This window comes from Mytilus trossulus, chromosome 2 (assembly GCF_036588685.1).
Source record: "Mytilus trossulus isolate FHL-02 chromosome 2, PNRI_Mtr1.1.1.hap1, whole genome shotgun sequence".
NCBI lineage: Eukaryota > Metazoa > Mollusca > Bivalvia > Mytilida > Mytilidae > Mytilus > Mytilus trossulus.
The window spans coordinates 95,658,383-95,684,536 of record NC_086374.1 but is presented as its reverse complement, the minus strand read 5'-3'; the positions used below and the strand labels follow the sequence as shown (position 1 = coordinate 95,684,536).

General features: G+C 31.0%; 1 protein-coding gene across 7 annotated transcripts in view; it reads right to left on the bottom strand.

Moving 5' to 3' along the window:
- Positions 1 to 5,162: 5,162 nt before the first annotated feature.
- The window catches only part of LOC134708427 (papilin-like), a 170,289-nt gene continuing 149,297 nt past the window's right edge, over positions 5,163 to 26,154 (bottom strand). For 5 of the 7 annotated variants that reach the window (XM_063568937.1, XM_063568940.1, XM_063568935.1 and 2 more), the window contains 12 exons: positions 17,716 to 17,892; positions 16,220 to 16,249; positions 14,245 to 14,397; positions 13,733 to 13,927; positions 12,936 to 13,094; positions 12,234 to 12,464; positions 11,523 to 11,613; positions 10,194 to 10,257; positions 8,649 to 8,747; positions 7,763 to 7,969; positions 7,178 to 7,231; positions 5,164 to 6,461 (listed from right to left, as the gene is read on the bottom strand). In XM_063568937.1, coding sequence (XP_063425007.1) covers positions 6,369 to 6,461; positions 7,178 to 7,231; positions 7,763 to 7,969; positions 8,649 to 8,747; positions 10,194 to 10,257; positions 11,523 to 11,613; positions 12,234 to 12,464; positions 12,936 to 13,094; positions 13,733 to 13,927; positions 14,245 to 14,397; positions 16,220 to 16,249; positions 17,716 to 17,892 — 1,553 coding nt within the window. In that variant the 3' untranslated portion in view covers positions 5,164 to 6,368. Of the gene's footprint in view, positions 6,462 to 7,177; positions 7,232 to 7,762; positions 7,970 to 8,648; positions 8,748 to 10,193; positions 10,258 to 11,522; positions 11,614 to 12,233; positions 12,465 to 12,935; positions 13,095 to 13,732; positions 13,928 to 14,244; positions 14,398 to 16,219; positions 16,250 to 17,715; positions 17,893 to 26,154 lie in introns of all 7 variants that reach the window. The other 2 variants (XM_063568941.1, XM_063568942.1) reach the window with 2 other exon arrangements.

Below are 26,154 nucleotides of genomic sequence, written 5' to 3'. Positions count from 1 at the left end.
GATGTAATATTGGGTGGGTCCTGATATCTATGATGAGTTTATTGCACACAGTTACCTTAAGCTGCATAACTATTCATTGCACATTTCTCATTAACCATGTTAACAGAAATTGTATATATAGAACGCAATTAAAAATAAAAAGGTAGCTAGAAGGGATAAACAAAGTAAGTTTGATTGAAAGCCCGGTGTTATTTTTGTTTTATCTAAGCTGAAACCATATATTGTTAATTCTCATCATATAATTTCTGAACTTCCAAATTCTGATCACTCCAACCAGTAGTTTTATTTAGACAATGAATGGTTGGTTTAAACAATATCTTAATGTTTTAAATTCGGAAGATTATATAATAATATCCTCATGTAGAATATCCCATTTATACATTTAAAAAATAAGATAACTGAATTCGAACTGACATACTACGTATTTAATTATAAATCCTTTCAATACTGATAACATATTTATCAAAGGTACCAAGCTTATGATTTTGATACGCCAGACGCGCGTTTCGTCTTTATAAGACTAATCAGAGACACTTGGATCAAAATAGTTATAAATGAAGCCGAACAAATTAAACATTTATAAGGAATGTATTTGGCCGATTAATATAACATCTACGACATGGATTTTAAACATGAAAAAAAGATTACGTGGGTCAACCATTGCAAAAAACATCTCTTGTTGTTTCGGTCCTGATTGAATATTCAATTTGAATCATAAGTATACATCATTTAAGAAGCCGAAATGCATAGAAAAATGCGTAAAAATTTGTTCTCGATGAAGGTTAGCTAATAGACCACTTTCGAGTTCATCCGTCACCGGAAAAAACTCGTCAATTATACGCGCCTTTATCACCGTCATTTGTGCGTTTAGGGGCGCGTCACTTCCTTCCAATGTTGAGCGAGTGGTTGGAAAACTATAATTCTATATTGTACGAATTATTCGGCAAATTGAATTCTCAAAATTGACAATCAACACTGCTGTCATTAGGGAATTGTCAGTAAGTACCTACAGAGCAACCATTATTTCTAGTTTATCCTGCACAAAGACGATCACCAAGACGCTTGATGAACGTAAATAGTGCAGGGATACAGGCGAGCCCCTCTATCTGGTAAATGACGTCATAAAGGCGTGCATAATTGACGAGTTTTTGCCGGTGACGGATGAACTCGAAAGTGGTCTATTAAAAAAAAAGCTTCGGACGCTCGGCACTATAATTCAAAATTACGAAAATTTTGAGGTAGAAGGACAAAACTACAATCTAAAAGTGATTGTAAGATATTAAAACATTTCAGGACCGCATTGGCATTTTTTTTATGAATTGTTGTTTGCTGAAAATCCAGTGACAACATTAGAAAATAAGCCTAAAATTATTAATAGAGAAAAGTAAACCAAACAAACAGAAAAAAAGAAAAGAGAATGATGGCATAGGCTGCTATAGTGTGAGGAATCAACTATAATGGACAAAAATAGAAATAATTGGAGAAGAAAAAACAAACTAAATGAAGAATACAGCAATGCATGGGTCCATCTGTACTCATATTTGAGAAGGAAAATATTTGCCTCGTTGAGTAGTTGGCATATTTTTTACAGGCTGAGAGCGTGCAACTTGCTCGGCTTTATGACATTTGAAAATGGTTTTGATCTAACCCCCGGATCTAACCTCTGATGGCGGTGTATTATAACACCCTGAACAGTTCATAGCAAATGTTTCACCAGAAGACGGGATGATTCAATTTGACCTCTGAATAAAAAGAGTTGCCTAACATTTTCGGGGACAGTCTACTACCTTAAATTACCCATAGTTGCTAACTAAGAGGTCATGATTCATGTTTACCTACCCCATTATTTTCAACTTGTACTAACCTCCAGTGGTTTATTTAAACTAAAGCCACTAAACTTACCACTGAGCAATAGCAAACTGTTGAATATTGATCCTGCCCAAGCTGCCTGCACGTCTGTTATGTCAAAGTTTTCTAATATTTCTAAATGTATAATCCCTGATATATAAGGAATTGATGTTCCAATAAGACAACAAAGAAAGCCACACAGGACAATCAGCCATTGCGGACATGGATATCTATTAAACGTCTGCATAACTTAAAGACAAAATATATACATGAATATCAATATATATATATATTGTATTTTAACTATTTCCGTTTCAACTCACTTAAGAATGGACTGCTAGTATCAAGGACACATTCGTTTTTGATAAACAGCTTACAAATGACCACTAAATATAATTTTCCATTTAAATAGTGTAATTATATATATCTAGTGGTTGTAAAAGGGTTATACAATTCTTTGAGATTAACGGAACTAACACTTCGGAAAAAGTTGGGCACTGAAAATATAAAGGTTATTCTGAATGCTTTCAATAGTCGTTTGAAGCATGACGATGAAAGAAATGATCGTTTATGAAAAGTTTTTTAAGAAATCGAATAAAATTTGTACATGTATTTCAAAAGATAAGACGCAAACAAAACACAAGAATACATGCACTGTCAAACTGAGCATAAATAAATCATAATAATTCAAAGTGTCGAAGAAAAAGAACAGAAAGTACGCCTGAGCTGTTCTGAAGGCATACTCACCTTGAAACTCACCAATGACAAGCTGATGGACAAATTATATAGAACATTTTGTTCAGTGATGTTGGAAATATAGGTGAGAAAAACACTCAATCCAAGTCACAATGGATGAAAAATTAACAAGTATACGGCATAGTACTTCCGTCAACACGGGGCATTGGCTTACAATGAACAGCGAGATATATTGGGCTCCATAATAACTAGTGTAAAACACTTCAACCAGGAAATGCAACATTCTAATCAATATAAAAAAAAACGAACAACGAGGAACACTTATGAACCAAAGCAACAAAATACAACAGATGAACAACTGGCTCCTGACGTAGGACATGTGCATACAAACGTAGGTGGTTTTAAACTTTTTAACAGGCGGTAACCTTCACCCTAACCTGAGTAAAAACCTTTTTATCGTATCGATTCGTATCATTGTATACGCGTCCACATTTATTGTACATTAATTTATCAGTTTAGCTGCTGCCCAAATATAAAGTAATTCCTATACAAAGTATTACGACAATACTTGTTCAACAAACTGATTGACAAATAGACAAACGGTTGGACGGACAATGTGAATGATAGATAATTTGGGTACGCCAAGAGACTAAGAAGGGAAACAAAATTTTAACAATGTTTGTCATTAAATACCTTGATTTCTAAATTAAAAAAAACTATTATTTTGGTATTTTATATATATCGTGTAATTGCAGTCACTCTACTGAAGTAATTTATTTAACAACATTTAATCATGAGCATGTATTGTTAGTCCGGCTGATTGGTGAAATAATTGTGGGTTTGATGATAAAAGCATCAAATTTGGCATGGTAGTAGGGATGGGTATTCTAAACATTACTAGCTTGAAAATTCAAATTGGCGGCTTTTTTCAAGATGGCCGCCATCATATATCAAAATTTACAGCTGAATGGTGAAATGTTAAGAATTTGTCGACAACGTTGAATCCAATTCGAAAAAATAGTGCCTAGCATTCCCAAAGATTTCTATATAAACAACACTGACAATGAACTCATGAGTTTTTTGGTCATTCGTGTCGTATAATATTTTTTTTATATTTGAATTCTGGAATTTGTTATTTCATATCTAATATGCGATTTAAAGCAGGATTTAATTTCCTATGTGATCTAAACATATCATTGTTAATACTATTATTACATCCTTGAAATTTTTTATAACAGATTGAAATTTTAAATTGTTAAGCCTTTAATAACCATGATCTCGAGATATTTCATTTCGATATGCATTTGTTTGTTAAAAAATATGAAGAAATTCAATATGGTATTTTAATATCTCCTAATTCTATACTATAAGTATAGGAATTATGTTATACTGTATGTATTATCCGTCCTTTTAATGGTTATATAATATCTATAGTTGAATGTTTTACCGTCCGTAAGCTTGTTCGTTATTGGGTGTTAATCAAATAATAATTATATCATTTTTTATCTATTTTTTAATTTTAGGGGCTCATTTTTCTGTTGTTTATATTGTTTTATTTGTTGTTAATGGCTTTTAACTAGCAATCTATAACTAAGTATTCTCAGATCTGTACTTTGTGTATTGTGCTTTGTATCTGTCTGGTGGAGAGTTGTCTCATTAGTAATCATACCACATTTTCGAACCTTTATATTAACACTATATTTGGTTTTTGCTTTTAACCTGAATTATCGAGATTGGCCCGGTTAACGGCAATGGATTAATTGTTCAAACAGTAAAGGATTTAATTTGGGTTCAAATACAACACATTCCATATTTAAATATGTTATCAGCAGTCAACTAGTATGCTTATACCAAAAAGAGATCCTCTGCCACAGTATAGCTTCTTTGAGATTCGACTTTAAAGTTATGGACTTCAGACGTTCTAACTGTATGAGTTTTAGATTACAGCTACGATTCCAACAGCTCATTTGCCAGTATTTCAGTACTGACATGAAAATATGGACATTTTTAGTACAATTTGCTATTAAATTTTAAAAAATCTTGCAAGAAATCGTTCTAAATATAGGAATATATCTCCCTCATCCAAGGCTCTGATTTCTTGTCTAGCTTTGTTTATATGTTAAGTCCTTTTGAGTATCCAAATATTTTGGCCTTGAACATAAATCAACAGACAATTGTCAAAATGCATCTGGTGCAATAACAATGGTACTGCCAATACTATTTACCTTAAATAGTTATTAGAATCTACACCTGACCCATGAAACATGAAAATGAGGTCAAGGTTAGGTGCGAATGACTGGCACTGAAGGTTTTACATAATATTTTGTTTTCCTCAATGAAAATGGGGATAATATTGTGATTATTTGTAAATTCATAGTCACATTTGCTGGAAAAGTAATGTCTTGTTAAATATAGTACTATGACTTTCATGGCAGGGGAGGCAAAATTCCAGAAAATATTCAATGATAAAAATATACTGATAGCTTGAATTATAATTGAACTGGAATCTATCATTAATCCCAAACATAAAATAAGTTATAAATGAAAGAAAAAGCAATTGTGTAATATAGTAAAAAATTGACATAACACAATAATTTTCATTTAAAAACATTTATTAAAAAAATGATAATATAATTCAATAAACAAAACAATGCCTTGTACAAATGTATAACATGAACTTATATTGTAGTAAAAGACACTTGAATAGATACATGAACACATGCAAAACTATTTGACTCTTACATAACTTACATAGACCTTATTGCTATTTCGGAATCTATCAAAATTTTATGATGCTTGAACTTTGACCTCATACAAATTTTTAGCATTGTTATCCTAACTTTTTCTCTCATTATATATAATATTTAACAGAAATATCTGTAAGAGCCAGAAAAGATGAACAAAGAGGGATGAGGTGTATTCTGATATAAATTTTGAATCAATACTTTCTTAAAAGGTGCATATTAAGAGTTAACTTTCACTGAAATAAAATACAACATACACTATATACACAAACACTGTCTAGTATAAAAATGTACACCAAATTAACTCCCTTTTTCAAAAGGAGCTGGAGGAAGATTATTATAATGAATTTATTTCTGACTTCCATAGCATCATGATACATTAGGTATGGTATTATAATATGAATGTTTTGGAATCCAGGATTTTCATACCATATATGTTTTAAATGTAATGAGTAAACTTGGTATCAGTCTTTTTATTCTGTAAAGAATTTAATATTAACTATCTACATGTGTAATTAAAGGGTGAATTTTGAAGCTGGATGAAAATTAATGAGAGTCTCTCAAAATCCATAGTAATGATGAGAAATTATATAAATACCTAGTGTCTCTATAATTCATGAATGTTTAAACACAAACTGAATAGTTTCTATAAATTAAGTAGTGAATAAGTTTAACTCATCTGAAATATTCACATTTGTAGAAATATGAGCCTAACTTTTCCTTAAATTTTTTTTACAATAAAAACAATTCAATTCTCAAATTTCCTTTTTTCTAAATATATTGAAAATATTTCCAAATTCATTTTGGGAGTTCCATCTAAACACTCATATAATTATAGAGAAACCTCCTATTTCTAGGTAACTATATAATTTGTCATCATTGTATAGTTTGGAAATGAATTATATATTTATAAAATACATGATAAAAATATAATTGTTGTGAAGTAGGGGTTTAGTCTTATTGACACCAACTCACATTTGCCTTTTTTTTATACAAATGATAAAAGTTAATATCATATCACAACACATAATAATGGAATTTGGATTTCATCAAACAATATATAATCTTCTGCATCTAAATTCAGGATTTTTCGTCCTTTTTGTCACCCCCTTGTTCATCTTTCAAATCACATGCCTCATTTTTAAAATAACAAGAATTTGGCTGATGGACATTCTGTAAAAAAGAAAAAAAAGCATCAAGTATCAATGCAGCAAGTACTTATGAAGGCAATATATCTCCCATTCCAAAGCTATCCCAAAACTTAAATTATACAGTGCGAAAAACTCAGGAGCTACCATCCTACTTTAAGAAGTACCACTATTTATATATCTAAATGGATATTAACCTTGCATTTATAAAATTGAACTTTGTTATGGTGTCTCATTACTTATACTTTCCAACAAGAATTGCACTAAAATCTTAATAATTTCAGCAAACATGTGAAAAAATAACAAAATCCAATATTTCTGTGTTGGTACAGGAAAAAATTGTACACATGTTTCCAATGATCACTAATGTTCAGTCCAGATTTGACTAAAATTTGCAGTTTATATTCATTTGATTGTTTGTGTATAAATACCACTTTTGGGCTATATATCGTGGAACCAGTTTTTATTAGTGGAGGAAGCTTGAGAGCCAAGAGAAAACCACTAACCTTTAATAGGAAAAACTTACAATCATAGTTTATAGTCAATTAAGATTGGAGTCAAGTCATAGCAAGAGGGGGTTCAAATTCACAACCTCAGTGTATATTTGTTACTTCATTGTTGGTCTTATGGAATTGACCATTTTTTTTTTATAGAAAAAACATAAAAAAGGCCAAACATTTGTTTTATATGGTGAAAAAAAACACCCTAGAAACGATACTATAAAAAACATTTGGGACTAACCTCAACTGTCATAAGATCAGCTTCTTTGCTTCTTGATGATCTCCTTTTGGCACACTGAAGATTAAAAAAAAAGGTTAATAAAGTAAAAAGGGAAAGAAAAAAAAATATCAGGCTGATAAAATTGTTTGTTTTAAAAAAAAAAAAACATCAATTAGAAACTCTGGTATGTGATCACTTAGAACAAGTATTTTCAAAGAATTGACTTTTCAAAGGGGTATAATTCTCTCTAAAAAATAAGGGATCAATGCTGCATTTCAAACTATTTCAAGTTATTGCTGATGTTAATTTCAACATATTTTTCTTTTTAATCTGATGAAAATAGTTCATAGCAAAAATGTAGTCAAAATTATTGTACTAAAGGAGCACCTGAAATATTGCGAGTTTGATATTCATATATCATAAAGAACCTCCTGAAATACTTCATAATTCCATAATTTTATTTCAGAATAATATGAGTAATTTCAGGACCTCCATAATTCACTTTCAGGATATCCAGAGTGCATCAAAAATTCAAAACAGGCTTTATGTTATAATTATTTACCACTGTGCAAAATATCTCACCTTAAAGATATACAAACTACTTACTATCATTATAATTATAAACAGCAGACAAATTACAGCACAAACAACAATTATTATTATTATTATTGTCCTCATGCTAATAGTTCCACCATCCAGCTTTGTAGCTTTGTCTGGTGATTCCTGGGGTTCAAAGTTCAAGGTTGTTTCTACAGATTCCTTATTTGCAGTCATTAGTTTGCCATCCATATCAACAGTAAAACCATCTCTTATCTGAAAATTAAAATTGGCATGTAAATTTTAGTTTGGTTCATGGAATAAAATGCTTTTCTTTAAAGACCTGTAATGGCTTATACCCATCCTTTGAACTTTGGATGACAGTTGTCTCATTTGCAATCATATCACATCTCTTTATTCTAAAATTTAAATATCATGCATATATCAATCTTTACTCCATATTCTTCATTGTCAACTAATTCAGCTTTATGAAGTTGGTGATAGTAAATATATTTTCAGTTTGTTTAAATTGCAAATGAAAGCCACTTTTAAGGAGATAAATATATACTGTGGATTCATTTATTTTCTTGGTACCAATTTTCGTGGATAAAGAATAAACCTGTATGTTTGTGTATATCTAATTTCATGGTTTTGTCCAGGTCTGCATACAAGCCTATAGAAAATTTGTCATTCATTTTCAATTTTGTTGTTAACCTGTACCTAATATTTCCACGAAAAATGGTATCCAATAATTATTATAATGAATTTACAGTACTAGGCATTATAACGTAAATTTAAAATGTGAAGTTTGTGATATTAAAAGTGGATAAATATTTATAATATGACAAAACAAAACATCTTTTTTATCAAGTTTTTTTTAACCTTACCAGAGCCTCATATGAGATTTTTAAAGGTAGAGACTTGACACATGAGTGTTTCTTCTAAACATCTATACCTGACTTTCCAAAAGGTTAGCATGGGAAGCAACTTGTGGAAATTCCTCACTGGAACTTGCTTCTAATTCAACACCAACTTTGATACTTCCTCTTTGTACCTATAACAACAATGATGAATTTATTTAAAGAATTGAACAGTAAAAGAATTATATGATGTTCAGTGGTTGACGTTTGTTGATGTGGTTCTCGTTTCCTCCTTCTTTATATAGATTAGACTGATAGTTTTCCAGTTTGAATGGTTTTACACTAGTCATTTTTGGCCCCTTTATAGCTAACTGTTTGGCTTGGCTCACTGTTGAAGACCGTACTTTTAATCTATAATGATTTACTTTTACAAATTGTGACTTGGATGAAACATTGTCTAATTGGCACTCATACAACATCTTCTTATATCTATATATGACAAAAGCAAACTCTCTAAAATATTCAAGTATTCAAACAAAGCTCACCAAATTATCCATCATGCCCATTGCTTTTTCATCTTATTCTACAAAGATTTGACCTTGAATTTGCAGAGAGACATTCCAACATGATTTGTAATTAATTCGGGTAGTAGTCATCAATAATATCACTACCAGTGACAATCATTTTGTGCATATAAAAGGAAAAAGTTTTTTTTTTAAACAAATGGAAAGCACACTCAGAAATTGGAATCCCTCAAGGTCATCAGAGTAAAAGTTAATAAGGTAAGCTATACACAGTTGATGATTGGGATAATAAAAGGGCAAGAAATTTGGACTACCAAATTGGCAAAAGTGGATATTGTGGGGTTCAGCAGAAATACTCTTTAGGAAACAGGCATTTGTAGCACTTTCTTGGTTATCTCTCCACAAAATAACTAATCACTATAACAGTTATTTATTTACTCAGACCCCATCTTATTTCTTTGTTTCCATTGCTTTATTAAAATTCTATTTTCAGGTTAGCAATCATGATTCTAATATGACGTCCTTATTACGCTTTGTAAACTTTGTAAGCCTTGTTCTAATGAGCATAAAAAATATGTTTGACACATGCGCACGAACATACTGTGTATTTAAACGTTATTTCCATCGTTATCCTTTAAAATGTATCCATTTAAGCAGCTAGCATAAACTTTTATTATATAATTTTATAAAACAACATATATTTACCCTGCTCGTGGTTTTTAAACTTATCAACTATGAATTGTAATGCACAGACTCCTCGGGGAGGAAACGGGAAAAACCAAATGTTTTTACGGTATTTTCTTACGCTTCGACCTATAAAAATACTGCATTTGTCCTATTAGAATCGAAAAATAATTCCTTCATGTCATGCTCTATGCTCATTTTAACATGGGTAGGCATTATCTTTTACCACATTTTACACCTCGCTACCGCTCAGTGTAAAATATCGACAAATATAATGCCTACCCATGTTAAAATGAGCATAGAGCATGACATGGACGAATTATTTCTTAATTAAAACAATGAATCTAATTACTATAATATCTGGATTTTTCATGATATAATTTCTACTAACGGTTAAGCAATCAACTATCTGTCAATCAATTTCTTACTTACTGTTACTCTCTTAAGTATTCTTGAAAAGTCTGGAGAAAGCTTTCTTAATGCATCAGAAATCAAACTGAAATACAAAAAAAATATATCAGAAAATATGATTTCATGAATGTAAGTACATGTATATTGCTAAAAATAAGAGACTAATCTATGATTTTTTTTTTTTAACAAAATGAAATACTATTAAATATTTATTTTTCTTGATATCTAAGTAAAACATTTTTCCTGGAGAATAAATTGCCATTGTGATCTAATGGCAGAAATGAATATATGTTGTCTATTTGTTGCTGGATAAAAAAAGATTCTATTCATCCTCCTAAAGAGATGTATGTTTTTAATACTGTAAATTCGGAAATTATTGCATGCATTTATTATTGCGATTTTGTCATTTTAGACTTAAATGTGATTTTAATTTTTACGATTTTCAGATAAATCCTGTTAAATTCATATAAAATATTTCAAAATGCGAGTTTAAATTATTGCGTTTACAACTTCGCATTTTTCGCTATAATAAAAACCTCGCATTAATTTCTGAATTTACAGTAGTTTATATTATACACAACTCTGTAAATACTATTCAAACAGATAAGCAATGATAAGCAATGCAGCTTATTCTTCAACTTTGTTCTTATTTGGCTTTATAAATATTTTGATCTGAGCGTCATTGATGAGTCTTATGTAGACACAACATGCGTCTGGCGTACTAAATTATAATCATGGTACATTTGATATTTTACTATTGACTGAAAATATCATTGATCTATAACATGTTGTTCCTATCAAACTGACTAGAGAAAAAAAAATCAATTAATGTGGACATCACCAGAAAAAGCAACATCTATATCTCACTTCCACGACAAAATATTACGAATTTTGTGGCAAGGGAGATAAAAACCATAACAGGAATAACCAATTCTAATGCAACAACGTTTGTAACGTTCATTTTGATTGGATAACGTCACTTATTTACATGGCATCAATTGACAATTGATGCTATGGGACGTACGCACAAGCGCAGACGGCATATGACAGATTTTAAATACATGTTTTGACGTTGTTTTCTGTCAGTTTCATTAGAATGGTGATAACAATATTGTATTTTAAGCTCCAACAGCATCAATTGGGGATTTGATGGTCGCAAATACCCCTTTACTGTCTCCACTAACGCGTCGCCAGTAAACTTAATTTGCGACCATCAAATCCCCAATTGATGCCGTCGTAGCTTAAAATACAATACAGTTATCTTCTAAATGATTATCGGACAGTACAACAGAATCTGAACAGATCACATCATCCAAAATATCAGACTAATGTTATATCCATTGGGTTTACCTTTTGACTTTCTCTTCTTTGTTTTTAGCATACATGTCATAATCTTCTAAGAAGCTGAATGTAATAGTTGCTGCTGTTGTGATATTCTTCACTGCAAAAATAAATGAGAGAAAAAATATAGATCTAAGAATGGAATTAGAATGGTTTTTGAATGTTAGAATTTCAGAGAAAAATGTTAATTTTGCTAAGGTATTAAGAAAACAAAATATATATAGACTTCTTATTTGTTCTTAATTTTGTAACTGGATTTCTGACAACTACATCTGGGCCTTTTATAGCTGACTATGCGGTATGGGCTTTGCTCACTGTTGAAGGACATACGGTGACCTATAGTTGTTAATGTCTGTGTCATTTTGGTCTTTTGTGGATAGTTGTCTCATTGGCAATCATACCACATCTTCTTTTTTAAATCAATTAGTTTAAGTTGTTGATCTCCTTCTACTCTACCATAAAACTGTAAATCAAACCACTTCAGAATAATAAACTGCATGCCTATAAAATATTACTTAAAAAACTGGCCAGAAGCAAATAAATTACTCAATACTTGTATGTATTTGGTTGAAGAACATATGAAAATAAGAAGATGGTAAGATTGTCAATGAGACAAATTTCCACCAGAAACCAAATATTATAGAAGGTTGACTATACTTCATCATGTATGGCCATTGATCGTTTACAGATTATTTAAAACAATATAATTTGCTAACTTACTACAATCAATTGACTGATAGGAATTGGACAGAACCTTTTGGCTATTGTGGATTGTATTTCCTATCCCATCAACACACCAACACAACTTTTTAAAACACTGCTGCGGAATAAAATCTCCCTTTTCATCACAAACTGGTAACTGCTTCCATCTTTTTGAATTATCAGCACCCTTAATGCTTTTCACCATCCAGTTATGTACCAAGCTTCTCTGTTGCTGACAAACTGGATAAACTGAGAATATAAAATATTAAATTTTCAAAATATCATTTATGAAGTCTTCAGAAGAATACATGTCATTTAGGAATTATTTTCAACATGGTATGAAACTACATTTAACAAGATTAAGGATGACTTGTATTTGATATGGCTTTTTGGATTTTTCAATAATTGAGATGAAAAAAGTCAAATAAGTATGCACAAAATCGATTATTTAAAATTAAAATATATGAGTATCTGGACAGTGAGAGGTCCTTCATATCTTTATACTTAAATTTTTTATACCAACTGTTTTAAAATAGTACTTTTTATAAAATTTGTCCATTATATTGTATTCTTTATTTTTTTGTCTATTTTTTCTTATATCTCTACTTTTTCTTCCCTTTTTTGTGTGCACATTTTGCCCATTTTTATTCTCTTTCTGTAAGCTCTTATTCACCCCTCATATATGTAAATTCAGCTAAATTTAAAATATAGAATACATACCTTTATTGCAGGAGACCTTCTCCATAGTAACTGGATCATAAAATTCTGGTTGACAGGTACAGAGATTAACCTGACACAGGGCACCAGTCAAATAAGGACAGGTCATTGATGCACATGTGTTGTCACATGTCTTTGGTTGCGAATTTTCACACATTGAACCTGTCAAAAGAATTAGAGACAATCAAACTGTTAACATAGAGATGTCGTGTCTGTAATATTACAAATAGTAATTTGATGAACAAGCATACTTCTTAATGGGATTGGATGTCCATTACTTATCAATTCAAAATAATAGAATTATATAATAAATACAGAACAATAATTAACAATATCTTAAACTATTACAACAGTCCTGCATTTCTGACAGAATTAAGATTGTCCATTGCAGTTTATAAAAATATTAGAGGACAAGTAGAATCTATGAAATATTTTAGATTGAGTTAAATAACTGATATATGTGATAATTTTAATGGAAATATAAAAACATTTCCTCAGATAGACATGAGAGAAAAGGGATAACAATATTAACTGTGTAAAAAGTGAGAAAGCTTTTTTTTATCAATTTACCTGTATATTGTTAATCTAATAATTTACCTGTTCATCATTAGTCCTGACAACCAATTTACCTGTTCAATGGGTCCAACAATCTAATAATTTACCTGTACATTGATGATGACAATCTAATAATTTACCTGTATATTGGTCCTAAGAATCTTATAGTTCACCTGTTCAAGGGATCTAACAATCTCATACCTTTACCGGTACATTGCAATTGGTCACAACAATCTATAATTTACCTGTGCATTGGTCTTGACAATCAAACACACTTCTGAAGTAAACGTCCGGACCTTCACACTTGGTGTACAAGAAACTTTCACATTTAAATGTAAATATGTTATAAACATATCTCATGACAGGATTTCCACAAGCAAATTCCCCGACATGCTCCTGGTGGTCTGAATGATCAGGCTTGTGGCTCTTGCATTTATCCACTATAAATGAAAATACGGGGTTTCATTTAGTATAGAATTTCATCAAATTATCCTTTTTAACATCCTATCAATTTTTTTACCAAAGAACTAACTATCTGGCATAACATTTTGATGCAAGATTGTTTTTTAATGCCAAATAGAAATAAATAAATTAGTTGTGCCATGTACATTGCCATTTTTGTTTTGATAGCAAAGAAGTTTGAAAACTCCTGACGACAAATCATAAAATACTCGTTAGTTAATAAATGCATTACATAACATTTACATATATATACCAGTATCCCTATGTACGTCTCTAAACAATGCTAAAATCTTACTTCCACAAACAACTGGTTCCCCTTGATCATTTTCGAAATGGATAGAGCAATTATTACATGGATCAGGTACACAAATAGCACTGGGATTTCCCCTACAGGTTGACTTTCCACATGCTCCTATGCAGGGTGATGGAATGTTACCATTTGAACAAACTGAAAAAAAAAGTTCATATGAACAAAAGTAAAAGTTTAATATGCATCAATATCAATGCACACAAATTTGTCATAAACCAAGACATCTAGGGGAAAATAATAACTTTGGATTCATTCATTTTCATAAGTTCCAGTTTTCGTAGACTGAGGAAAACTTGAATTTTCTTGGAAATTTGATTTCATGGTTTTGCCATACAAAGTCTGCATACTTTCTTATAGAAAATTTGTAGTTTGTTGTACACGGGAATTTGTGGTTCAAGGGTAACCACAAAATCTATGAAAATTAGAATCAAACAAATAATGATAAAGGTGGGCCTAAATTTTTTTATGTAAAGCTCTGTTCATGTCTAGTTAAAATCCAATTAAAGTTTATATATTATCATGATTTTTTTAAATGCTTGTTCATTTGATTAAAATAGGAGAACAAGAAGATATTTTTAAAAGAAATATAGATAAATTGTTACTGACAAATTAAGTGAAATGTGTAGTATATATTCACTATATTGAACTTTGCCCTTAATCAAAAATTTAAAAATAGCACACACACATGATGTCTTCATTTATTAATGCAACCACAGTGCATTATTTTCAAAGCTTAACTTAAAAAATTTGTAAGGGTTCCGCGGAACCCAGTGTCTCGCCTATTTTTGCTGTAAATCGCAGGCTCAACAACAATGAGAAAAAAAATCAATAAAAATATTCCTCTTGTTACTATTTTATGATTGTAAGAAAATCTAAGTCCATTTAAAAGTAAATTACAGAAAAAAAGGAGTAATCTTTTTACAAACTTTACTTCTGGATACAATCTTATGATCATAAATAAGCTTCTGTTCAAGTTTGGTACAAACCCAGGATAGAAAAAAGAAAGTTATTAAAATTTTAAAAACTTTAACCACAGAGTGAATGTAATGGTTCCCCGCAGAAAAACTAAGTCCATTTAAAAGCAAAATATATGGAAAAAATAGATTTATTTATTTACAAAATTTACTTCTGGATACTATCTTATGATCCTAAACAAGCTTCTGTCCAAGTTTGGTACATACCCAGGATAGTTTAAAAAAGTTATTAAAATTCAAAAAACTTTAACCACAGAGTGAATGTAATGTTTCCCCGCAGAAAAACTAAGTCCATTTATAAGTGAAATACGGAAAAAAATGGAATTTTATTTTTACAAAATTCACTTCTGGATACTATCTTATGATCATAAACAAGCTTCTGTCCAAGTTTGGTACAAACCCAGGATAGTTGAAGAAAGTTATTAAAATTCAAAAAACTTTAACCACAGAGTGAATGTAATGTTTCCCCGCAGAAAAAACTAAGTCCATTTATAAGTGAAATACGGAAAAAAATGGAATTTTATTTTTACAAAATTCACTTCTGGATACTATCTTATGATCATAAACAAGCCTCTGTCAAAGTTTGGTAGAAATCCAGGATAGTTTAAGAAAGTTATTAAAATTTCAAAAACTTTAACCACAGAGTGAATATTTGTTGACGCCGCCGACGCCGACGGAATGTAGGATCGCTTAGTCTCGCTTTTTCGACTAAAGTTGAAGGCTCGACAAAAATGAAAGTTTTTTTTCTATTCTACTCAATCAATTAAAAATCCTATATTGTTTGTTCTTTTCATTCTTGTAACATTTTATAGAAATATTCACTGTATAGCTTAAATAGACAAACATCTTCTATGTCAAAATATTGAGCCATTATTTTCATTCTTTATGATCTTTTGATGCATTTATTCTGATAAATGTTTGTTATACCTTAAAACTATTTTGTTGTATAATTGACTGATGTTTTTTGTGTTCACATATCTACATACCTGGTTTATGTGAATCTGTCAAATTGTTAGCTAAAAAGAAAGAGAATCATTTGACAATTATAAATACCTAGATTTATAGTAATATTTTTAAAAGAGAATAGATGGTAAAAATTGGACCAAAGTTAAATTCAAACCCTCTCCTTTAGAGTCAATCTCAGACTCAGGCATTTCTACTTGAAGTCTTTTTACAATCAAAATGTTTCATAAGCTTTTGATAAATAAAATTAATCTCAAATGATAAATAAATGGATTGATGGAAGGAAGGAAACTGCTACTTAAAATATTGTTACTGCTGATTTCTAGAGCATAATAATTGTTAATTTTAACAAGAGTGCACATGCTGAAATGTCTCGCCTTCTTTACTAATCTGTTGATAGACCTAAATATAAAGCTTTATTACAACTGTCACATAAACTCAACATTAACCAAGAAAACGAAACATTGATCAATGAACCATGAAATTGAGGTCAAGGTCAGATGAACCATTTCAGGCAGACATGTACAGCTAACAATTCTTCAATACACAAATAAAGTTGACTTATTGCTAATATATTAAGAAAAGCAGACCAAAACACAAACACTTAACACTTAGCAATGGACGGTGAAAATCAGGTCAAGGTAAAATAAAACCTGTGTAACAGATATATAGGTCATAAAATATTTCCATAAACCAAATATATATAGTTGACCTAATGCATAAAGTATTAGAAAAATAGACAAAAACTCAAACAATTAACTTTGACCACTGGACCATAAAAATGAGGTCAAGGTCAGATGACACCTGCCAGTTGGACATGTACACCTTACAGTCCTTCCATACACCCAATATACTAGACCTATTGCTTATAGTTTCTGAGATATAGACTTGACCACCAAAACTAAACCTTGTTCACTGATCCATGAAATGAGGTCGAGGTCAAGTGAAAACTGTCTGACATGCATAAGGACCTTGCAAGGTACGCACATAACAAATAAAGTTATCCAATAGCTGATATTAAGAGAGAATTTAACATTACAAAAAATCTTAACTTTTTTTTCAAGTAGTCACTGAACCATGAAAATGAGGTCAAGGACATTGGACATGTGACTGACATAAAGTTCATAACATGAGGCATCTATATACAAAGTATGAAGCATCCAGGTCTTCTACCTTCTAAAATATAAAGCTTTCAAGAAGTGAGCTAACACTGCCACCGCCGCAAAAAAAATGAATGAGTTTTTATTGACGAGCCTGCAACTTTTGTAGCAGAAAGCTCGACATAGGGATAATGATCCAGGGATGTCGAGCTTTCTGCTACAAAAGTTGCAGACTCGACAATAAAAACTCATTTATTTTTTTTGGTTGAAAATTGACTTAATATGTCTCTCTATCACCCATATAACCATACTTTAAGCCAATTTTTGACTTTGTCAACTTGGCCAAAAACTAAGCAATTATAGATCCTAGGAAGTACAATACTACTCAAAATCCTCTGAAAAGGAAGTAAATATCATACCATCTGAGGTATTGCACTGAGCACGTCCAATCCTCATTGTATCCTTAATGTAGGTACCAGATTGTACATCAACACACCAGCATACAGTTCCTGCACACTGCTCAGCAATAAATGATCCATCTGAAGCATCACAGTCAGCCACATAGTAGTGTAACTCTGGTAATATATCCGTTTTCACTGAAATCATAAACTTTTATTTATATTCTTCACATTCATGTACTGTAAATTCAAAAAATTTAGCATGCATTCATTATTGCGATTTTGTCATTTTAGACTAAAATGACAATTTCAATTTTTGCGATATTGAGAAAAATCCAGTCTAATTCGATCATATAAAAAATTTCAAAATGGAAGTTTAAATTATTAAGACTATAACCCTGTCAAAATTTTTTGCAATAATCAAAACATCCCAATAATTCCTGAATTTACAGTACACAATTGATACATACATTTTAACATTTAGATGGTTAGGCCAGGATTTTTTAATTTGTTGGTTTACGGATCCGCTGACCCGATTTTACCGATTCCCAGAATAAAAATAAAATTGACTTTTCATGCTTTTTTTATTCCTGCCTACCCTAACAAATCCATTTTCCAAGGAAAATAATTAAAATATCCTTATTTTTTATGAAATGAAAAGCATACTAAAGTAAATCACGAACAGAAGTGATGACACTGACTTTCTGTTGTGAAAAAATGAAACTTTCAGTTAACGTTTCTAAAAATAGACAAATCAATTATAAAATGACCTTGAAATGTCGTTTGCGCAAATAATTTTGTCACCAGTCCGTAAGATGGGTGTTCTCATAGAAATAGACTTGTCCAAATGTGGACAGTGGGAAGTTCAAGACATCGAGTTAAAGTACTGAATTTTAACAAATCATTTGAAATTTTCTTGTTTTCATAGATAATAAAAAAATATCGTCCATTTGAATATAAAAAAGGGGAATATGTGACAACGATTTAACCCAATATTCTCGTTTTTCCAGTGGACGAGTCTATCACGTTTTCGACACGTGTGTTGAAACTTATTTTCGTACGACGTTTTTACATTTTTGTCTTTATCAGTTTTTGTGCTTATTATTATTCACCAAGTTTTAATTCAAAGCTACTGACGTGAATCCCTTTTTCTTGTCTGTGAAAGACGATTTAATTTCGTCTTTGTCCGTGCACCTTTTTTTCCCCAGGAAATTATTAGACAATGTCATGCGATGTTTATTACAAATATTTAATCAAACTTAAATTTAAGAATGATGACAAAATAGAATGACAAACATATTATTAGAAAGGTGAAATATATATATTTATTTTGCATATCAGTTTTATGTCTTGAAAGATCTTTTTTTTTTTTTTTTTTTTCCAGATCGACCGACCCGACTTTTTCATGTAGAAAATCTGCAAACCAACAAATTAAATAAAGGGCTGCGCTTTAGGGCATAATACGCTCGTTGCTCTTTTGACTTGTCTTTTATTGGAAAATTCCCCCTTTTTAAAGCATAAAAATTCATTACTAGAAAATGTGAAATCTGAAATTTATAAAAATTGAAAGGGAGTTTACATCAATAAATATAAACAATTCACCAAAGTTTCATGGACATTGGTGAAAGCCTTTTTGAGTTATTGTCAGAAGTGTTAAAAATCCCCCTTTTTTTATGAATAAAGCCCCATAAATCCAAAACTTAAAATCTGAAATTCATAAAAATTAAAAGGGAGCTTACATCAATAGATATAAACAATTCACCAAAGTTTCATGGACATTGGTAAAAGCCTTTTTGAGTTATTGTCCGAAGTGTTAAAAATCCCCCTTTTTTTATGAATAAAGCCCCATAAATCCAAAACATAAAATCTGAAATTAAAAAAAAAAGAAAGTGAGCTTACGTCAATAGATATAAACAATTTACCAAAGTTTCATGGACATTGGTAAAAGCCTTTTTCAGTTATTGTCCGAAGTGTTAAAAATCCCCCTTTTTTTTTATGAATAAAGCCCCATAAATCCAAAACTTAAAATCTGAAATTAAAAAAAAACGAAAGAGAGCTTACGTCAATAGATATAAACAATTCACTTAAGTTTCATGGAAATTGGTGAAAGCGTTTTTGAGTTATTGTCCGAAGTGTGGACGACGGACGGACGGACAACGGTATACCATAATACGTCCCGTCCCGGTGTCATATGGTATTTTGAACCCCCTAAAAATTGAACCCGGGGTCAAAATACCATGCGGTAAAATGACCCCGGGGTCATTATACCGCATGGTATTTTGACCCAGGGTCATTTTTCACATATGGTATTTTGAACCCCCCTGCGGTATATTGAACCCCCCTGTTTTTGAGAAATAGTATAGCAGATCATCTAAATTACAATTTATTGGCTATTATTTTTTTTTAATTTGAGGTTATGAGTAGCACATACCGCAGGGGGGTCAAAATACCATGGCTATATAAAATTTTGCAAAATATCTTTTCCAGTATGCTAAATATATACAAACTACTTATTGGAGTATTATAACTATGTTAAGGAGTTAGAATAGATTGGATTTTTGAAATTCAAGGTCTATAGTAGGGGGTTCAATATACAGCAGGGGGGTCAAAATACCATGGCTAAGTAAAATTTTCAAAATATCTTTTCCAGCATGTTATATACATACAAACTACTTACTGGAGTATTATGACTATGTCAAGGAGTTAAAATAGCAAGAATTTTTGAAATTCAAGGTCTATGGTAGGGGTTCAATATACTGCAGGGGGGCCAAAATACCATAGCTAAGTAAAATTTTCAAAATATCTTTTCCAGTATGTTAAATACATACAAACTACTTGTTGGAGTATTATAACTATGTTAAGGAGTTTGAATAGCTAGAATTTTTGAAATTTAAGGTCTATAGTAGGGGCTCAATATACCGCAGGGGGGTCAAAATACCATGGAAATTATTTTTGTTCAAAATATTTTTTCCAGGATGTTAAATGCATACAAACTACTTATTGAAGTATTATTACTATGTTAATGAGTTAAAATAGCTAGAATTTTTGAAATTTAAGGTCTATGGTAAGGGGGTCAATATACCGCAGGGGGGTCAAAATACCATGGAAATTATTTTTTTCAAAATATTTTTTCCAGGATATATAATGCATACAAACTACTAATTAAAGTATTATTTCTATGTTAAGGAGTTAAAATAGCTAGAATTTTTGAAATTTAAGGTCTATGGTAGGGGTTCAATATACCGCAGGGGGGTCAAAATACCATGGAAATTATTTTTTTTCGTAATATCTTTTCCAGCATTTTAAATACATACAAACTACTTGTTGGAGTATTTTAACTATGTTGCGGAGTTTGAATAGCTAGAATTTTTGAAATTTAAGGTCTATAGTAGGGGTTCAATATACCACATGGGGGTCAAAATACCATGGAAATTATTTTTTTTCAAAATATTTTTTCCAGGATGATTAATGCATACAAACTTCTTATTGAAATATTATATCTATGTTAAAGAGTTAGAATAGATTGGATTTTTGAAATTCAAGGTCTGTAGTAGGGGGTTCAATATACCGCAGGGGGGGGGTCAAAATACCATGGCTAAGTAAAATTTTCAAAATATCTTTTCCAGCATGTTATATACATACAAACTACTTACTGGAGTATTATGACTATGTTAAGGAGTTAGAATAGCAAGAATTTTTGAAATTCAAGGTCTATGGTAGGGGGTTCAATATACTGCAGGGGGGTCAAAATACCATAGCTAAGTAAAATTTTCAAAATATATTTTCCAGTATGTTAAATACATACAAACTACTTGTTGGAGTATTATAACTATGTTAAGGAGTTTAAATAGCTAGAATTTTTGAAATTTAAGGTCTAAAGTAGGGGTTCAATATACCGCAGGGGGGTCAAAATACCATGGAAATTATTTTTTTTCAAAATATTTTTTCCAGGATGTTAAATGCATACAAACTACTCATTGAAGTATTATAACTATGTTAAGGAGTTAAAATAGCTAGAATTTTTGAAATTTAAGGTCTATGGTAGGGGGTTCAATATACCACAGGGGGGTCAAAATACCATGGAAATTATTTTTTTTCAAAATATTTTTTCCAGGATGTTTAATGCATACAAACTACTTATTGAAGTATTATTACTAAGTTAAGGAGTAAGAATAGCTAGAACTTTTCTAATTAAAGGTCTATGGTACAAACTACTAATTATAATACTTCAATATACCGCAGGGGGGTCAAAATACCATGGAAATTATTATTTTTTGTAACATCTTTTCCAGCATTTTAAATACATACAAACTAAATATTGGAGTGTTATAACTATGTTAAGGAGTTAAAATAGCAAGAATTTTTGAAATTTAAGGTCTATGGTAGGGGGTTCAATATACCGCAGGGGGGTCAAAATACCATGGCTAAGTAAAATTTTCAAAATATCTTTTCCAGTATGTTAAATACATACAAACTACTTGTAGGAATATTATAACTATGTTAAGGAGTTTGAAAAGCTAGAATTTTTGAAATTTAAGGTCTATGGTAAGGGGTTCAATATAACACAGGGGGGTCAAAATACCATGGCTAAATAAAATTTTCAAAATATCTTTTCCAGCATGTTATATACATACAAACTACTTACTGGAGTATTATGACTATGTTAAGGAGTTAGAATAGCAAGAATTTTTGAAATTCAAGGTCTATGGTAGGGGGTTCAATATACTGCAGGGGGGTCAAAATACCATAGCTAAGGAAAATTTTCAAAATATCTTTTCCAGTATGTTAAATACATACAAACTACTTTTTGGAGTATTATTACTATGTTAAGGAGTTTGAATAGCTAGAATTTTTGAAATTTAATGTCTATAGTAGGGGTTCAATATACCACAGGGGGGTCAAAATACCATGGAAATTATTTTTTCAAAATATTTTTTCCAGGATGTTAAATGCATACAAACTACTAATTGAAGTATTATTACTATGTTGAGGAGTTAAAATAGCTAGAATTTTTGAAATTTAAGGTCTATGGTAGGGGGTTAAATATACCTCAGGGGGGTCAAAATACCATGGAAATTATTTTTTTTCAAAACATTTTTTCCAGGATGTTTAATGCATACAAACTACTTATTGAAGTATTATTACTATGTTGAGGAGTTAAAATAGCTAGAACTTTTTAAATTCAAGGTCTATGGTAGGGGGTTCAATATACTGCAGGGGGTTCAAAATACCATAGCTAAGGAAAATTTTCAAAATATCTTTTCCAGTATGTTAAATACATACAAACTACTTTTTGGAGTATTATTACTATGTTAATGAGTTAAAATAGCTAGAATTTTTGAAATTTAAGGTCTATGGTAGGGGTTCAATATACCGCAGGGGGGTCAAAATACCATGGAAATTATTTTTTTTCAAAATATTTTTTCCAGGATGTTAAATGCATACAAACTACTAATTGAAGTATTATTACTATGTTGAGGAGTTAAAATAGCTAGAACTTTTCTAATTAAAGGTCTATGGTAGGGGGTTCAATATACCGCAGGGGGGTCAAAATACCATGGAAATTATTATTTTTTGTAACATCTTTTCCAGCATTTTAAATACATACAAACTAAATATTGGAGTGTTATAACTATGTTAAGGAGTTAAAATTGCAAGAATTTTTGAAATTTAAGGTCTATGGTAGGGGGTTCAATATACCGCAGGGGGGTCAAAATATATACCATGGCTAAGTAAAATTTTCAAAATATCTTTTCCAGTATGTTAAATACATACAAACTACTTGTAGGAATATTATAACTATGTTAAGGAGTTTGAAAAGCTAGAATTTTTGAAATTTAAGGTCTATGGTAGGGGGTTCAATATACCGCAGGGGGGTCAAAATACCATGGCTAAGTAAAATTTTCAAAATATCTTTTCCAGTATGTTAAATACATACAAACTACTTGTAGGAATATTATAACTATGTTAAGGAGTTTGAATAGCTAGAATTTTTGAAATTTAAGGTCTATGGTAGGGGGTTCAATATAACGCAGGGGGGTCAAAATACCATGGCTAGGTAAAATTTTCAAAATATCTTTTCCAGTATGTTAAATACATACAAACTACTTGTAGGAATTTTATAACTATGTTAAGGAGTTTGAATAGCTAGAATTTTTGAATATTTAGGTCTATGGTAGGGGGTTAAATATACCTCAGGGGGGTCAAAATACCATGGGAATTATTTTTTTTCAAAACATTTTTTCTGGGATGTTTAATGCATACAAACTACTTATTGAAGTATTATAACTAAGTTAAGGAGTTAGAAAAGCTAGAATTTTTGAATATTAAGGTCTATGGTAGGGGTTCAATATACCGCAGGGGGGTCAAAATACCATGGCTAAGTAAAATTTTCAAAATATCTTTTCCAGTATGTTAAATACATACAAACTACTTGTAGGAATATTATAACTATGTTAAGCAGTTTGAATAGCTAGAATTTTTGAAATTTAAGGTCTATGGTAGGGGGTTCAATATACCGCAGGGGGGTCAAAATACCAGGGATTTTTTTTTTTTCAAAACATTTTTACAGGATGTTAAATGCATACAAACTACTTATAGAAGTATTATTACTCAGTTAAGGAGTTAGAATAGCTAGAATTTTTGAATATTAAGGTCTATGGTAGAGGGTTCAATATACCGCAGGGGGGTCAAAATACCATGGAAATTTTTTTTTTTCCTCATATCTTTTCCAGCATTTTAAAAAATACATACAAACTACTTATTGTAGTATTTTTACTATGTTAAGGAGTTAGGATAGCAAGAATTTTTGAAATTTAAAGTCTATGGTAGGGGGTTCAATATACCGCAAGGGGGTCAAAATACCATGGCTAAGTAAAAATTTCTTTTCCAGTATGTTAAATACATACAAACTACTTGTTGGAGCATTATAACTATGTTAAGGAGTTAGAATAGCAAGAATTTTTGAACTTTGGGGTCTATGGTAGGGGGTTCAACAACCTCAGGTGGTCAATATACCTTGGAATATTTTTTTCTTTTCAAAATATCTTTTCCAGCATGTTAAATACATACAAACTACTTGTTGGAATATTATCACTATGTTTAGGAGTATTCTAACTCCTTAAAATAGTAATAATACTCCAATTTGTAGTTTGTATGTATTCAACATGCTTGAAAAGATATTTTTGAAAATTTTACTTAGCCATGGTATTTTGCCCCCCCCCCTGGGGTATATTGAACCCCCTACTAAAGACCTTTATTTTCAAAAATTCCTGCTATTCTCAATCCTTAACATAGTAATAATACTCCAATTTGTAGTTTAATAAAATTGAGAATGGACATGGGGAATGTGTCAAAGAGACAACAACCTGACCATTGAAAAAAAAAACACAGCAGAAGGTCACCAACAGGTCTTCAATGTAGCAAGAAATTCCTGCACCCGAAGGCGTCCTTCAGCTAGCCCCTAAACAAATATATACTAGTTCAGTGATAATGAACGCCATACTAATTTCCAAATTGTACACAAGAAACTAAAATTAAAATAATACAAGACTAACAAAGGCCAGAGGCTCCTGACTTGGGACAGGGGCAAAAATGCGGCGGGGTTAAACATGTTTGTGAGATCTCAACCCTCCCCCTATACCTCTAGCCAGTGTAGAAAAATAAAGGCATAACAATACGCACATTAAAATTCAGTTCAAGAGAAGTCTGAGTCTGATGTCAGAAGATGTAACCAAAGAAAATAAACAAAATGACAATAATACATAAATAGCAACAGACTATAGCTACTAGCAGTTAACTGACATGCCAGCTCCAGACTTCAATTAAACTGAATGAAGGATTATGATTTCATCATATGAACATCAGACACAATCCTTCCCATTAGGGGTTTAGTATCATACCATCATAACATATATGAGAAGAACATAATCTGTGTCATGCCAACAACTGGTTTTTGAATAAATGGGTTTAGTTCCGTTGCAAAGACCCTATAAGTGAATCAATATTAACACCAAAATATGCAATCTTTAATGACCTGACAACAGTATTATAACTATATCCCTTCTTAATAAGTCTAAATTTGTATGTATTCAATGTGCTGGAAAAGATATTTTGAAAATTTTACTTAGCCACAGTATTTTGACCCCCTGCGGTATCTTTAACACCCTACCATAGACCTTGAGTTTCAAAAATTCAAGCTATTCTAACTCCTTAACATAGTAATAATACTCCAATTTGTAGTTTGTATGTATTCAACATGCTGGAAAAGATATTTTGGAAATTTTACTTAGCCATGGTATTTTGACCCCTTGCGGATATTGAACCCCCTTCTATAGACCTTGATTTTCAAAAATTCCAGCTATTCTAACTCCTTAAAATAGTAATAATACTTCAATAAGTTGTTTGTATGTATATAACATGCTGGAAAAGATATTTTGAAAATTTTACTAAGCCACAGTA